Source organism: Coniosporium apollinis (genome assembly GCF_000281105.1).
Source record: "Coniosporium apollinis CBS 100218 chromosome Unknown supercont1.39, whole genome shotgun sequence".
NCBI lineage: Eukaryota > Fungi > Ascomycota > Dothideomycetes > Coniosporium > Coniosporium apollinis.
In genome coordinates this window covers 280,398-296,700 of record NW_006913301.1, presented here as the reverse complement: position 1 = coordinate 296,700, position 16,303 = coordinate 280,398, and the positions used below count along the sequence as shown (strand labels likewise).

Sequence of the window (16,303 nt, the reverse complement as noted above, 5' to 3'; positions counted from 1 at the left end):
GCTCCATATTCGGGATATGAGTGAAAGATCTGGTCTGGCGTCAGGGACATTTGTGCAGGATAGCATCATCTAAGGAGTCGTGGCTTTTAACGGGCTGTCTGTAGGACGTGATGATTGAAAGAGGTCTTTAAACGTGAGTATTGGCGTTATGGCAGCTCCATGCATATAATTGTTTGCTGGCCATTGTACCGGCGCGGGCTGCTGTCCCAAATCTTCATCTAACAAGCGCCCATAAAGCGTGGAGGGCAGTTCCAGCGCAGATGTTGCCGAAGACAGCTCCACCTGTTAAGCATGAATCATACGTGTGATAAGCTTCCTTCCAATGCTCCAGATGCCTGTGACTCGGAGTCTCTTACATGCCACAACTGGGCCCGTGTCAAGCGCGGCGCCGCCAATGCTTCTCCTACGATTTTGCTTTGAATTCCCTACGCTCTCACGTCTTTGCCCCAAGCATCTCTATTTCCCCCTTGACGTCCTCAGTCTCCTTGCAGACCCTCGCGTACCTCGCAGCAATATCCTCCATACCCAGCCCAGCGGCTTCATACCGCTGCAGCATCCCCTTCGCCGTCTTTTCCCGTAACAGAAGCGCCTTTGTCGTAGTCGCCAGATGCGAGGTGTACGCTTCGAGCGCTGAAAGCAGCTCCTCGTCTGGTGTCTGGGTCTGCGTTATTATCCTACGCAGCGTCAGCGCGAGGCCGTCCTTTACCAGGCCACAAGGTCTGTAGCATGTCTAGATGGCAGCTGGCTGTCGGTTTACCAGCACTTACCTAAGCTTCAATTCCATCCCCTTCGCAACGACGGCCAGATGCTCTGCCCGTGCGCGCACGCCGCGGGCAACAGCTCCATGCATTGTCTGCTCGAGGATGCGGATGCCGGTTTCAAGGAGCTGGCGGTGGGTTGCTAGGACTGCGGAAGCGAGGTCAGCGACGGCTGTGCGCTTGCAGGCGACGGAAGAAGCTTTTGATGCATTGTCCTGACGGAGAGACACAGCGGTTGCTCGGAGGCTTGGGACGAGTGATTGGGCGTTGTGGTTTAAGTAGTCTATGTCAAGCATTAGTAGGATGTGGGCCAATGCAGGTTGCAGGACATACCCTCTGGGTACGCAATTTGGGTCAAGAGCTTGGCGATGGTGGTGAGGTGGTCTGATACTGCTGCGGAGACTGGGTTGATGCTCTCCTACGTCGTGGTTAAGACGGATGAATGCTGAGATTCGGGTCACGTCAATTGAAGGCGTACTAGGAAGAATCCGATATCACCGTCTAGCATTTCACGGTCCTCGGCCGTCACTTGCCCCTGTAGTCCTAGCGAGACGAGCTGTATTGCTTCTCGAAGCTCCCACTATCAGCGCGGTCCGGTTTATAGAGCCGACGTGTGAGGTGTCTACCTCAATTGGTAGCTCCGTATCGTGGACTGCAGCGTGCTCAAGGGAAGATAAGAGCACTTGGCGCCTCGCTGCGTCTGTCCGTTTTGACCATAGTGCCTGGAGCCGATCAGCTGCCGGCTTTGGGAACCCATATTACATCCTCAAGTTCCCAGAATTGAGACCGAGTTTCGTACTTCATCAAGCTGTGCTTGCGTTGTTTGCCCGTTTGAATCTTTTGAGGAACCGTCTTGATTGAGTACCTTGACGGAGAGGTCTCGATATAAAGTATTGAAAAGAGAATTGTGCTCCAGCACAGCCTGCTCAAGTGCCGGAAGCATGTGGATGAATTGTAAACCTAGGTGCGGATGTTGCTGCTGGTTAGCATCTCGTTCAACTATCGAACTTCCAGGCATGATTGTGACGGTTTGCGTGACTCCAATTAACTGTATGTATTGCCTCTGCAAAGTGGTCTTAATTGTTGCTTCCGGTTTAGTTGCGGCTCTAAGGGGATGTCCTCCAGATCAAACTGGATATATGGGATGGACATTTGGTTTCTTCCATGGACCTTATAGTAGAGGATTGCGATATCTGAGTTTCATGGCCACTCATTCAGGAAGCATGATGATACGAGAAGTAAAGGAAGAAAGGACCACTTGAGGAAGGAGGACTGGTCCGCAATCATAAAGACGCTGCGGAAGAGATGGAGTTTTCTCTGCCTTTTAGATTCTGAACTTGCAGATGGGTTTGCTGAAGTGATTATTCCAACCAACTGCGCAGACACAATTGGGGTTCACACTAGATCCGTATAAGTGATACGATGTCTACAGAAAGATGCCATGTTGTACTTTACCAAGCTCAGTGACACCAGGTTTTTCTGTCGTTGACCGGTTTATAAACAGCCTTCCACGTGACCGTCAACTATCTTCATCACTCTTCACTCGATTCCGAACGCGGTCGAAGGATTTTCCGCTTTGTCGACCGAGGGGCCCGCCAAGCCGCTAGCGCCTGTTTCGGCGGAGCTTCTTTCAAACCACCTCGATTTTCCCTTCACTCACCGCTTTGGCACTTCACTCAAACTTCATCTCCTTCTGTCGATAGACTACTCCCAACAGACTGCGCGGGTATCCTCGTCAGCTACACACTTTGAATACGAGAACGCGCGACATCATCCAACAATCTCACCCGAACTTACGACCTTCAACATGGCAGCGCAACCTGATATTTCCTCGATCCTGGCAGCCCTAGGTGAGTCGCTTCTCCGACTTTAACTGTAACGTCAGGCGGCAGCTAACGGACCAATTCAAGCTGCCCAGCGACCTGGCGCAACCCCTTCTCAGACGCCGCAACAACCTCCACAGCCGCCGCAACTCATGGCGCCGGGTCTCCCTCAAGGCTATCCGGGAATGATGCCTGCTTCAACACCACAAACTGGAATACCTGGGTACGCCTTGCCGCAACCCTCAAACACGGGCAGTCTGGATATAAGTGCAATCAAGCCGGTTAGCACTGGTTCGGTCAGCATTGCCGATGCAATTGCAAAGGCAAGAGGGATTGCAGCAGAGAAGGGATTAGCGTACGAAGCAGGGCGCGGTAGTGCAGGTAGATATCCTTCCGACGCTTCGCCGACCTTCGCGCAAGCATTCCATTAACTTTGACCTTGTCAGCTCCTCCGCGCGAAGATCCTAGACTCGCTGGACGCCAATACCGCCGCTCGCGATCGCACTCACGTTCTCCACCACGGCGAGAAGTTCGCGACAGCTACAACCCTTACCGTGATGAACGGCGGGACGACCCACGAAGAGGCGGCAATCCGTACGGTAGGGATCGCTCGCGCTCGCCAGCGCCTCGTGGACGTGAAGCGTTCTCTCCTGCCCGCTACACGGCGACCAGGAACCGATCGCCGCCAGGTCGCGCTGATGACGAGAACGTGGAGACGATCATGGTTGACTCGGCCCTTGTGGGTCTGGTAATTGGACGGCAGGGAGAAAATCTACGTCGTGTGGAACAGGATTCGGGCACCAGGATACAATTCATAACTGGCCCAGACCAATCCGGACCGCAGCGGCAATGCAAAATCACCGGCAACCCTCGGGCGCGTGCTGAAGCGAAAAGAGAGATTAATCGCATCATCAATGAGAACGGTGGAAATCCAGCGAGAGACGTTCCGCAGGCCAATCGTGGCGGCAGTAGCGGGGGTAGAGGTGGAGGAAGAGGGGATCAGAACAAGGGGAATCAACCCGCACTTCGTGAAGGGGAGAACAGCGTCCAGATAATGGTGCCAGATCGAACCGTTGGACTGATCATTGGTCGTGGTGGAGAAACGATCCGCGACTTACAGGAACGAAGCGGCTGTCATGTCAATATCGTGGGTGAAAACAAAAGCATCAACGGCCTCCGTCCAGTGAACTTGATCGGAACACCGCAGGCTGCTGCCCATGCCAAGGAGCTCATTATGGAGATTGTGGACAGCGACACCAGGACACAGATGCAGGGCAACCAGCAGCGGGACCCTGGACGTGGCGGCGGAGGACACGGCTCCCACGGCAACGACAATTACGCCGGTAGCGATGGCGGGAATAACAAGATCAACGACACTATCTCTGTTCCTTCCGAGTCCGTTGGCATGATCATTGGCAAGGGCGGCGAGACCATCAAGGAGATGCAGAACTCCACTGGATGCAAAATCAACGTTTCTCAGGCGACCGGTCCGGACGTCGAACGAGAAATCGGCCTCGTTGGAACGCGGAGTGCCATCGAGGCTGCCAAACGGGCTATCTGGGACAAAGTGGATACGGTAGTAAGGATCCGACCCTCTTGTGTATGTCGGATGTTGAGGCTAACCCCTGCGCAGCGTGAGAAGAACGGTGCGAGAGGAGGCGGCCGTGGAGGTGGACGTGACAACGACAACTATAGTGACCGTTACTCACAACCACAGCAGCAGCCGCCCTATGCTCAGGGCGCAGGACAGGGAATGCCGCCTCAAGTGCAACAGGGCGTTCCCCCTGTCGTCGGAGGCGATGCTGGTGCCGCTGACCCATATGCCGCATATGGCGGATATCAGAACTACGCCGCGATGTGGTATGCCGCCATGGCCCAGCAAGCAGCACAGGGCCAAGGTGGGCAACAAGGACCACCCGGAGCCTAGACCGACCGCGTGACATGTCCGCCGTGACGTTCGTTGATGCACTTGAGCTTGTTGCACTCGACGACTGATTGCATGCATGCATGACACCTGGGCTATGTCGCCGCTCTCTCACCTTGTGGCCTGACTTGGATTGCTCGCCTGCTCGTCCTCGACTGCTCTGACTCGCACTCGTCAATCTCGCTGATCTCACTGAAACATGGCTGATGCTCGATGCTGGACTGATCACCTGCTGCGCTGTCGTGCTTGACTGCTTCCTTCGGATCAATGAACATCTCGACCTGCAACGGACCTCTTGCGGTCTGAAGAACGATTATGAAATGGCCGCACTTGCTCATCCAACGATTGACCACGCACTGAATGCTCCGGTCGTAGCCTGGACACTCATCTCTTGACTTCTCACCACCTCGTTGACGCATTATGTTCACCGGCGTGAGCTCAACATCTGATTCTTCGAACGCGGACTCCTTGCCTTGGACATACTGGAGTTGTCGGCGGCTACACATGCATATGCTGGTCCCTGCTCTGATGCATGATTGCTTGACCTGCAATAGCTATTTCTTCTTGTTTACAAACCCGGCTGAAGCGAAACCTGGCGACGAGACGACCGCTCATCGACACATGGCCTGACGTCGATACATGGTTTACTATACGGCTTGCGGAAATGGGCAGGCGGTCTCACTGTGCAATGGTTTCGCCTCTTTGCTTTGTTTCCCTCGTAGCTTGCGGCTTTCTGTATCTTAAAACTTGATTGAGATAACCGTATCCACGTGATATGGTGTGCGTTTTCAAAATGCCATTCACAGCTTCCGCAACAATCCACCAAGGCGCGGCATGGCCGTCCTGCGGTAAGGAGATTTGCCTTGCTTCGGCTAGTAATTGCCGTATATGGCGGAGCGTGTCTAGGTAGGTTTCTACGGTTCGGATAACGTCCGCAGGACGCGCCTGCCGTTTTGACGGCGATGTTGATCCCCCGCATTCACCACCTGTACCAAACGTCCATGGACTTGGCATAGAAACGCGGTTCGCAGTTGCGGGGCTTTACTAAATGCTCTTCATGCAGAGCCCGGATTCGGTATACACGCTTTCTGCTCTGCATAAGAACTTCATTCCCCATTCTCTTCGCTGTCCTGACAACCCTCTACCTTCACCACTCAAAGCCCTCTTGAGCAGCTTCGACAATGGGATTTAGCATCGCTTCGGTTTTAGCACTCATTGCATTTTCCTTACTCGTTCTACGCCTCTTGCGAGTAGGCAGGAGGCCAAAGGGGTATCCTCCTGGTCCGCCAACCTTGCCGGTTCTGGGCAACATCCACCAGGTATTTATCTAGTTCATACCCTCCGTTAAAAAGAACGTTTAAACGCTTTGCTGATCTTCCTAGATGCCAACTCATGACGCCCATAAGCAGTTTCAGAAATGGGCCGAGGAGTATGGACCCGTCTACAGCTTGATCCTGGGCACGAAAACCTTGATAGTCCTTTCAAGCGATCAGGCTGTCAAAGACCTGCTAGACAAGCGGAGTAACATCTACAGCGATCGACAAGACATGTACATCGGCATGACTCTTTGCAGCGGAGGGTTGCGTGTGCTGATGATGGTAAGCAAACCTCTATCCTTTGCGAGCGGGCGGTTACTGACTGACGACTACAGCGATATGGGCCTGTCTGGCGGTCGGTAAGTATACCAAAGCACATGCTAGACAGTGTTGTCGCACTCCGGCTGATGAACTGCCGTTGTAGTGCAGAAAGATGATCCATGCCTTGCTAAACGTCTCTGCCGCTCGATCTTACGTACCTTACCAGGTTATGGAAAACAAACAGATGCTCTATGAGCTCTTGAAGAAGCCAGACCAGTACTTGAATAGCATTCGGCGGTACTCCAACTCGCTAACCACAAGTATGGTGTTTGGGTAAGACCGTGGCTACCTCTCAGCAGCGGTGACGGATGCTGATATCGACAGCTGGCGCTCGCCCGAATACGAGAACGAAGACGTGAAGCAGCTCTTCGAGGGCTTCGAGAAGTTCTCGATTATCAACCAGACCGGCACCGCCGCGCTCATCGACTTTTTCCCCATTCTACGACGGCTGCCTGATTGGGTGCTTCCAACTCAGAAGAAGGCCAAGGAGCTTCACGAGCACGAGAAACGTCTCTACCTGAAGCACTGGCTCAATTGCAAGCAAGCCATCATGAGTGGTACTGCCAAGCCCTGCTTCTGCGTCAACCTTGCCAAGATCCAAGAAGCCGAGGGTCTCAGCGACGACCAAGCCGCGTATATATCTGGGACGCTACTTGAAGCCGGGTCGGACACTACCTCGAGCACTTTGACGGGCTTCCTGCTCGCCATGGTCGTCTTCCCGGATGTCCAAAAGCGGGCCCAGGATGAGATCGACCGTGTAGTCGGACCCAACCGCTTACCGGACATGGACGACGAGCCGAACCTGCAGTACATCCGTGGCTGTGTCAAGGAGTGTCTCCGCTGGATGCCAACGACCATACTAGGAGCCGTACCTCATGCGGTGACAAAGGATGACGAATACATGGGTTACCACATCCCAGCCGGTGCCGGGGTCCTCAACAATGTCTGGAGCATCAACATGGACGCGAAACGATATCCCTATCCTCGCCGCTTCGATCCGGAGCGCTATGCCGATGACTTTCTAAACGCATCCGATGCCGCAAGTAACCCTGATGCGTCGAAACGTGATCATTTTACTTTCGGAGCCGGGCGCCGTATATGTCCGGGTATCCATGTTGCGGAGCGGAGCTTGTTTCTCGGCGTCTCACGCATGCTGTGGGCGTTTAATTTTGAGCCGGCTGTTGATATGGCAGGAAAGCCAATTATCCCAGACATCGAGAAGCTGACGCAGGGGTTCGTTTGTATGCCCGAACCGTTTCAGGCCAGAATTGTGCCAAGGAGCAAGGAGAGGGCGGATATGGTTACCAAGGAGTGGGAAGAGGCGAAGCAGCAACTGGACCCGGTGAGCATGCAATGGAAGAGCGTGCCGGAGGGAATGGCGCTGCCGAGCGTGGATAAGAACTTGCAGGACTAGACAGAGGCCGAAAGGCATGGTTGAAGTCCGCGAACCTACCGGCCAACCGTGCATTACGTAGCAATTGTAGCATATGGTTCTCTCAGAGGAGTACATAGCGGCGCTGTAAAGCCTTGTGAGGAGTTCTTATGTGCCTTAGACGCTACATCATAGCTCTTCGTGCAGACTCTCTAGATGCGTGCTCAGGAAGTCACATATCAAGCCCGCCATCTTCTTGCCACCCTGAATGCTCGGCTCGACACGCGCAACGTAATCCGCAGACGTCTTTCCATCCAGCATCGTGAAGACCGGACAAGGAATCACCCGAGTCCCTGGGATAGCAATCTCCTTCGTCCCAAGCTCATATACCTTGCGGATAGCCGCCTGGAGGCGTTGCGGCTGGGCATCGTATCCCATCATAGCCAAAGTGGAATCTGCCCATCCTGGTGCTGAGTCGTGGGAGTTCTCATCGGGATAATAGATCATGCACACCATCACCGCGCGCGGCTTGTTCTTCTGAATCAAAGCCTCGACGTAGGTACGGATTTTGTCACGAAACAGGTGGACAAAGTACGGCATGCCTGGCGCGGTTCCATTGTTAATGTCGGCGAGGGGAGACTGGAGTAATCGACCCATGTTTTCGATCGTTGCTGGCGTAGGCGCAAGCGCGATATCATTCGCGCCCACGGACACGACCAGGAAGTCGCGTTGCGAGATGTGATCCCTCACGAACTGGTCCTGCTTGAGCAGCTTTCCTCTGTCACGGTTGGCAAGGGTTGTAGCCTCGATGGCGCAGTTCAGCGTCGTTGCTCGGGCACCTAGCTTCTCGTTCATCCAGAAGGCTACATCGCGTATTGCTCGAGGTGGCTGCAACACGGATTGGTACAGTGGTGGAGCGGAACCTGCATACTTGTCTTGCAGAAGGTCATTTGGGTCCGTCTTGGGGAAGAGCCAGTGCTTGTTGTCCAGCGAGGAATCGCCTGCTAGATAGACGATAGGTCGCTCCGGTGCTTGCTCGCGCACTGCGTTGTAGAGAGTATCAAGGCTCCGCAGGGGATGGCCGTTGTATTCACTGTAGAACTCGAAGGCGTCAACCATTCTCGCTACTGTGGTTGCGGTTGGGCGCAAGAGATTCGTCCAAAACTTCATGTTGCCAGGTTCAAGATACCATCGCGGTGTGTAGTGCGCTGTCTCTGCGAAGTTGATGTCGGGACTTGGCTTGACGTAACTTCGAGTCGTACACTGCCTCACTCCTTGCGGCTGACTAAAGCCTCTATGGAGCGCCTGCATGAAAGGCACAACCTATTGGAAGACAAACAGTCTTAGGAATACATTCGTGCGGACTCAACCATCCGAATAGAAGCACCGCAATTCGTTCGACCTCCAGAATTCCATAATCCCCCAACTAACGCGGATCTACAAATCTGCGACGCAACAAGCTGCTCTCCCAACGGTAGGCTTGCCATGTGGAAATGTTGAGACTATTTGGCCGTGATCTCATCAATGAACCCCAAACATCGAAGACTGCCTCTCTGCGCGCTGATAAACCCTCGTTGAATCGTGAGCCGTAGCTGTATACCATACGCTAGCCTCTCCTTGCCACTTAGATTGAGATGAAGAAGCTCTTCTCGCCCTCCTTCGGCTCTACCATCGACCGTTTAACAATCGGGTCCGCACAGCTCACCCTGATCCTCTCCACGGTGGCCGGGCTACGCAAACTCAACACGCTCTCTTCGCCAAACTGCTTCCTCGCAGCCTTCAACGCATCCCGAATAGCAAAGAAAACCGCACTGCCCATGAACAATGGCGGTTCGCCGACACCTCTGCTCCTTTGAATTGTTCTGAGGTTCTCCCACTCAACGTCCTTGAGCAAGCTGACGTTGAACTCCTGAGGAATGTCCCTGAAGCCTGGGATCTTGTACGCACCGGGCCCGCGCGTGAAAATCTGACCAGAAGCACGGTGCCACAGCATCTCTTCCGTGGTGAACAGGCCCTGTCCCTGCACAAACGCACCCTCTATCTGACCGTAGTCGATGGCTGGGTTGATAGAGCGTCCGACATCCATCTTGATATCTGCACGCCGGCATGTCCAGTCGCCGGTCAAGGTGTCAATCTCCACTTCTGCGGCCGTTACGCCTTGGGTAAAGTAGTAAAACATCTGTCCGGTGTTGGGTCCCCAGATGTACCCTATATCCGGCGTCTTGTAGAAGCCATTTGCCGATAGGTTCACGCGGTCAAAGTATGCTGCGTGCGCGAGGTCCTTCATTGTGGCGTCTGGTCCTAGCTTCTGGCGATACGGCTCAAGCCGCTCGTTCAGCTGGGCGCAAGCGTTCCAAATGGCATATCCGTTGAGATCTGAGGAGGCGGAAGCGGCGGTGGAGGAGCTGTTGGGGACGGTGTTGGTCATGGTCTCGGAGATATGCACGTTCTCTTGGGGAACTTTGAGAGCCTCGGCGGCGATCATGATCATCTTGGTGTGTAAACCTTGGCCCATTTCTGTGCCTCCGTGGGCGACCAGTACAGAGCCATCGTGGTATATGTGCACAAGCGCACCGGCTTGGTTGAGGAAGATGGCGGTGAACGAGATGCCAAACTTGGTAGGAATGAGCGCAAGGCCGCGCTTATTCCATTTGTGGGTCTTGTTGAACCCCTCCACCTCCTGTCGGCGGCGGGAATACTCCGATTCTTCTTGGACTTGTTTGTACATCAACGGTACGAACCAGTCTTTCAATTCTTGATTGAAGTGCGTCACCTCACCTGGCTTGTACATGTTGATCTCTCGAAACCTTTCAACAGGTATACCGAGACGGTCGGCTACTTCTGACATGTACGACTCGGCGATGAACATACCCTGAGGGCCGCCGAAGCCACGGAAAGCTGTGTTGGACACTGTGTTGGTTTTGGCTATTCGACCTCGAACGTAAATGTTCGGGATAAGGTAAACACCGTCAATGTGGGAAAGTGCCCGATCGACGACAGCGCCGCTGAGGTCCTGGCTCCAACCGCCATTGTTGAAGACATCAGCATCAAGTGCTTGGATTTTGCCGTCGTTATTGACCGCAACCTTCCACCTAGCGAGGAACGGGTGTCTTTGGCCAGATGTCATGATATCCTCGTCACGATTCAGCATGCACCGGACAGGCCGACGCGTTTTGTTAGCGGCAACCGAGCAGATACCAGCTAGCTGGATCGAACGCGTTTCTTTGCCACCGAAGCCGCCACCCATCCGACGGACGCGGCAAGTAACCTTGTTTGCAGCAACACCAGTGACTTGAGCACAGTAGCTTTGTCTGTTCTAATGTTAGTACTCCCTTTGGACTTGATAGGATCAAAAGACTTACGTTTCTGCAGGGTTCTGCGTACTGCTGAAAACCTCCAGCTCGCCATCTTCCGGTTTTGGTACGACTACACATGCTTGTGTCTCGAGATAGAAATGCTCCTGGCCTCCCATTCTTGCCACTCCAGTGAAGACGTGGTCAGCTTTAGCGAAGGCCGCCTCAGTGTCGCCCTTGTTTATGTAGCGGTAGTGGTCGAAGTAGCTCTCATGCTGGATAGCTTCCTCAATGGTAAAGATAGCCGGAAGCTCCTCGTATTGCACGTATACTGCTTTCGCAGCAGCTTCTGCATGCTTCGCCGTATCTGCTAGGACCATACCAATGGGCTGCCCAGCGGTGAAGACCTCGTCGATAGCGAAGAACGTTTCGTCGTTGCAAGGGGCGCCCCACCAATTGGCCTCGGGATTTGGAAGGTCATTACGGTCAACCCAATCGACAACGCCGGGAAGCTCCATGGCTGGCGAGGGGTCGACCGTGAGAAGCCTTGCATGGGCCTTTGTTGAGAGAACTAGACATCCGAAGAGCTCATTCTGTTGTACTGGTATATCGTCGGTATACTGAGCTTCGCCAGTGCACTGCTTCATAGCAGCAACATGTGGTCTTTCGGAACCGAGAATCTTCTGCTCATAGGCCTTTGCCGCCTGGTGATCTTTGCGTCCGAAAGAGATCACCCGCTCAATCTCGCCAATAGCTTGGGCGTCCACCTCTGTCCCTTCTTGCCGTAGCTCTGCAAGGACCTCGTGATAAAACTTGTAGAAAAATCCAAGTGCAAGTGACTTGCGAAACGTTGCCATGCCACCGGGCACACCGTACCGCAAATCAAAGTCTTGCTCCAGCGCGTTCATTACACCTTCGATTGTGGCCGGATCTGTCCATTTCTTTCCGCTCAGATATTCGATTGCTTTCTTTGCGGCGATAGTGACGGGCGCCATGCCGCCGTAAACAAGCATGCACTTCTCCACGGTGTATGTATCGTCAAGAGTAACTTGTAAGGCAGCGTTTACGATGGCAATATCGTCGTCCTTCCGCTTCGCTTGCTTGTATGCACGTAGGTATTCCCCCTTCGCTCGTGCGGCCGGTATCCGTATGCTTGCAATGATCTCATCTGGCCCAAGTGCAGTGACCCTGTATGCCTTGAAGAACTCAGACATTGAGATCTCGGTCGTCTTGCTCAGCGACTTTGCGACTATAGTCGCATTGGAGGCCATCAGCACCGGGTTGAGATCAGAGATGGGCGAGGCGGTGGCCAGGTTCCCGGCAGGCGTACCAACATTCCGGATCTGTCGGCCGGCGAAGTATCTGATCTGCTTAAGAACGGCCGTGAAAGGCTGGCCCCGCGCCTCGCCGTAGTGCTTGACAGCTTCCCGACAGATGTTCTCGAGGTCAGTAAGAACAACGTTTCCGCCGATTTCTAGGCAATCTTCCTTGAAAGAGTATTGTCGCAGTTCCTCGATGTCGCCCACATATACGGATGCTGTGTACTGCATGCCTTTGAACTTGACCTCAATCTGCGTCTCCGTGCTTCCACCGATAATCTTAGCTGACGGAAAGGCACTCTTTATCTCCAGAAGCTGTTGTAGAGTCACCGGACGGAACCACCGCTTGCGCTTGTTGCCGAAAGCTAGTGGCTTGAAATTATGCTTTCGGAGTGATGGAGGGAAAATGAGCTCTGTATCGGGCTTATACTCAATAAAGCTTGGGGCCTCGAATGTCTTGCCTGGCTGCGAGTCGCCATCAACGCCGTTCTTACAACATCCGCCAACGGCGCCATTCTCCATGCAGCATCCACTTCCCCCGTTGGCTAATGACTTGCCGCACGCCCTTTCTGCGCTAAAGGTCTGCGCAGCATCCAGTATAGGCCTATATCCCGTACACCGGCATAAATTGCCATCGAAAGCTTCTTCGACCTTGTGTTCGGAAGGATTTGGATCTTCGCGGAGGAGAGCGTAAAGGCTCTGACCAATGGTCAGCTAACAGCTTCCAAGTTCGCAGTGCAAACACCCACCATGACTATTCCAGGCGTGCAGAAACCGCATTGGCTGCCGTTGCTTTTGGCTATGCGCTCCTGGGCCGGGTGTGGTCGCTTGACATTGCCAATGCCCTCGACGGTAATGACATGCTTGCCATCGACGCTGATGACTGGGGCAAGACAGGCGTTTACTGAGGCATGGTAGATCTTTTTGCTTGTAGGATTGTATTGAGAAACGACTACAGTGCAAGCTCCGCATCCTCCTTCAGCACAGCCCAACTTGGTCCCTGTGAGACCAATGCCTCTTAGATACTCCAGCAGTGTGACCTCTGGATCTGCAGCATCCAGCGTAACCTTTGTGCCGTTCAGATAGAACCGTATGGTATCGTCGTAATCGGCTGTCACGGATGCTAGCGACCTTGTCGATTCCGCTGGAGCCGCCGGTTCTACGAGCCCCGGAGCCATCTTTATAAGAGGCGCGTCTTCGAGAGTAAATGATACCCCGCAGGCGTGAGCTGCTGTACTATAATCGGAAAGCGAAACCAACAGAAGCAGCAAGCAGAAGCGGGATTCGAAGTGGACGAAATGAGACGGGTATATAGATAGGAATCCGAACTTCGCGGCAAGGAAAGACCGGGGGCTATCGAAGAGAAACCTGGGAAACGGAAGAAGCAAGCGAGGAGAGATAGAACATGTATTTCACCTTATCATACAGGTGACAGGAAGCTCGCGCTAATCTTACTTTGCGGCGTCCTGCCTGCGCTGCTGTCCGAAACGCAGGGAGCCTCGGAGCCGCCCGAAGCTGTCTGGAGCCCCTCTTGCCTAAAAGGGAAGTACCGTAAAAGTCACTTCATGAGCACACGAGCTTAGCATGCCCAAATGTTCTTGCCCCGAGTACTACCTACTTTTGCTCGATATAAGTTTTTTTTGGGGATCTCGAGAACGGCGGAACAGCCGTGGTGCTGAGAGCATTCGGGAGACATGATGTACAGTATATCACGTGGGGTGTCGGGAAACGGCACGTGGTTGGTGGATAGAGTGACTTCACGAACTACTTGCACAAGAGGATGGAGGATTCGTCGAAGTCTTTAGTGTCACTCCAAGTGTATCCGGCGCAAGAGAGCGCTCGTTAAATACGTGATATGCTTGTGTCAGCCACAAGGAATCCATGGCGCCAACGCTGCGTATTAGGCAGCATCCTAGATCTAACAGCTTCGAAATCGTTCAGGAACGTAAAAGTCAGGTCCTTGAGTGCGGACTCATGGACATACTGAAAAGGGTGAAGTGCAGATCTAGCTCATCTTTCGACTTTTGAGTTCCAGTCGCGGCTATCGGGTTTCCATCAGACGAAAACGAGCGCGTGGGTTACCGATGCATCGTACACCGATTGAGTGCATCCAGCAGCTCAGGCCGTTCCGCTAGAGCCTGTGCCGCTTGCGCATAAGTCATCCATTGTCTCCCTCGCTTGTGCATCTCCGGCCACTGCGCCTCTTGTTTCTCCACAACTGCCTCGAAGAAATGGTATGCCGCTTTAGGCGCTTGGGAGGTCAACTGCTCCGGTTTCCGTCTCTCCGGGACAATACCCAGATCGTACGTGATCTTGCAGATGATCCCGGCTTCTTCCCAAGCTTCGCGACAGGCGGCATCTTGGGCGGTTGCCTCATCGGTTTCCCAGCCGCCCTTCGGTAACACCCATCCGCCGCGACGGGTGGACTGGATGAGGAGAACGTAGTATTTGTCTGCGGAAAGGGGTACGACACCAGCAACTAATCGCTCGCCCTGTGACCCATAGCCTATACGGTAGCGTTGTCAGGCACTATACGAAAATTACGCAAGGCTGGGTGGCTCGACCAGGAAGGTACCTTAGCGGAATGTCACTCACGTTGGTTGCTCCGGCCGGTTCGTGCCTCCATAGACATTGATTGCTGAGCCATGTGTACTCTCCACAGGGTTTTTGTAACAGCCCACTGTGCTCCGGTGCGTTCCCGACGTATGATGGGAAAGCCACAGTAAAGACACCGGTGAACTTGTAGTGCGGCCGGAGGAGGTAGTGTTTCTAAAGGAATGGCGGTCTATTCTGACACAGCGAGCGGGACAGATATCGGACTGGAGTACGGGAGTGGCAGAGATGCTGCGAAGCGGAGAGGTCTCAGTCCCGTGGAGGACCACGCTGAGGGGGTTGAGATTTGTCGTCGAACATAGCTAAGGCTTCCGGTCGAGTTTGTTTTATTAGAACTGGAAGAAGCGTGGGAGCTAAAACGGCACCTTGTCACAGCCACCGATTGGTTCCAAGGATCCGCGCTGCATGGGCATGGAAAGGCTTTAGAACGGAGGGAAAGGTGTGTTCTTGAGCGCCTGCAGAAAACGCCGAGGGCTGACAATAAACTTTTCCGGGAGCGGCCATAGGGCTACACCGTGACCCTGATTCTCTGCCTCCCCTTTCACGAGAACAGCTGTCCTGGACAACCCCCAAATCACGATACACGGGTACACTCAGAAGGGGCTCTAGCACCGGAATTATTGAATGCGAAGGGCGGGAACTACTGCAGCTTTGTCGGGTCAGGTTAGGAACACAGTGCTGCTGCCAGCGGTCAAGAGCCCAGCCGGAAAGATGCACGCTGCAAAGCGCTCACGGTGAGTGCCTGCGCTGACTCCGTCCTTGCACGTGCAACGGCAGAAAACGCCGTACTCGAGTAATATCAGCCTGTCAGCTAGTTAAGTTACCTCAAGGTAGGTACCTACCTGTGTGCATTAGTTACCTATCCTAGGCAGTCGCCTTCGCTAGTATCACGACTTGCTGCGGGACGGCACACGTCCACTGGAAGTTCAGGTCCTCGGCTTCACTTTGTACCTAGGTACCCGAGCTACCATCTCTTCTGCCGTAGCTGCCTCGCAGGGCGATTGTTCCCCACACTAAACCCGGTGCTCAAGCTACCCACGCTTCGTGTGCTGCAGCCATGCAGGCTCTCGCGGCTGATGCCAACGTCAAGCCGCTATCCATCTTAACACCCATCGGTACGTGTTCCCTCAGTTCGGCCCGGCATGGACGACATCCTCACTCCGCATGCTACCGCTCTTGGCTGCTGCTACTGGCATTTCATCTCTCAAGTATCTGGCGACTTGGACGGGCTGACGTACTTGTTCTGTAGGATACCAGTCTGGATCCTGTGGTTATTGCAAACAGTCTTCGTCAAGTCAGAGAACCCCCAATTCCCGTGCGTGGGTGATCCCCATGTTACTCTTCATCCCTTCTGGTCAATACACAGCATAGAGATCGATGTTCGGATTCTCGTCGTCTGTGTCTGCTGCGTTGCATTGTCAGACAACCCTCTGCCCTAGATTGTGGTGGTGCCCCCAATGAATACGGGAGCGTCTATCGTTCGACTCAGGTCGCTTTGACATACCATGTCGACTTCAATCGCGAGCAAACCAAGCACCCGCCGCGGACTTCTGACCGAGAAGCC

At 53.9% G+C, this 16,303-nt stretch overlaps 6 protein-coding genes across 6 annotated transcripts; 2 read left to right on the top strand and 4 right to left on the bottom strand.

The window, feature by feature from the left end:
* Nucleotides 1-433: 433 nt before the first annotated feature.
* W97_07214 (uncharacterized protein) lies at nucleotides 434-1,266 on the bottom strand (the record flags this gene model as incomplete). Its single annotated transcript, XM_007785193.1, has 4 exons — nucleotides 434-674; nucleotides 768-1,041; nucleotides 1,092-1,176; nucleotides 1,237-1,266. 4 exons carry the CDS (start codon nucleotides 1,264-1,266, stop codon nucleotides 434-436), a joined length of 630 nt encoding a protein of 209 aa, XP_007783383.1.
* Nucleotides 1,267-2,565: 1,299 nt separating this feature from the next.
* On the top strand, nucleotides 2,566-4,508 carry W97_07213 (uncharacterized protein; the record flags this gene model as incomplete). Its single annotated transcript, XM_007785192.1, has 4 exons — nucleotides 2,566-2,608; nucleotides 2,669-2,962; nucleotides 3,028-4,160; nucleotides 4,215-4,508. The coding sequence occupies 4 exons, from the start codon at nucleotides 2,566-2,568 to the stop codon at nucleotides 4,506-4,508; spliced, it is 1,764 nt and encodes a 587-aa protein (XP_007783382.1).
* Nucleotides 4,509-5,686: 1,178 nt separating this feature from the next.
* On the top strand, nucleotides 5,687-7,556 carry W97_07212 (cytochrome P450; the record flags this gene model as incomplete). Its single annotated transcript, XM_007785191.1, has 5 exons — nucleotides 5,687-5,824; nucleotides 5,888-6,103; nucleotides 6,157-6,180; nucleotides 6,246-6,415; nucleotides 6,467-7,556. The coding sequence occupies 5 exons, from the start codon at nucleotides 5,687-5,689 to the stop codon at nucleotides 7,554-7,556; spliced, it is 1,638 nt and encodes a 545-aa protein (XP_007783381.1).
* Nucleotides 7,557-7,703: 147 nt separating this feature from the next.
* On the bottom strand, nucleotides 7,704-8,684 carry W97_07211 (uncharacterized protein; the record flags this gene model as incomplete). Its single annotated transcript, XM_007785190.1, has 1 exon — nucleotides 7,704-8,684. One exon carries the CDS (start codon nucleotides 8,682-8,684, stop codon nucleotides 7,704-7,706), a length of 981 nt encoding a protein of 326 aa, XP_007783380.1.
* A 454-nt stretch (nucleotides 8,685-9,138) lies between these two features.
* Nucleotides 9,139-13,304, bottom strand: W97_07210 (xanthine dehydrogenase; the record flags this gene model as incomplete). Its single annotated transcript, XM_007785189.1, has 3 exons — nucleotides 9,139-10,825; nucleotides 10,877-12,825; nucleotides 12,876-13,304. The coding sequence occupies 3 exons, from the start codon at nucleotides 13,302-13,304 to the stop codon at nucleotides 9,139-9,141; spliced, it is 4,065 nt and encodes a 1,354-aa protein (XP_007783379.1).
* Nucleotides 13,305-14,204: 900 nt separating this feature from the next.
* On the bottom strand, nucleotides 14,205-14,773 carry W97_07209 (uncharacterized protein; the record flags this gene model as incomplete). Its single annotated transcript, XM_007785188.1, has 2 exons — nucleotides 14,205-14,632; nucleotides 14,722-14,773. The coding sequence occupies 2 exons, from the start codon at nucleotides 14,771-14,773 to the stop codon at nucleotides 14,205-14,207; spliced, it is 480 nt and encodes a 159-aa protein (XP_007783378.1).
* Between the last annotated feature and the right edge of the window lie 1,530 nt (nucleotides 14,774-16,303).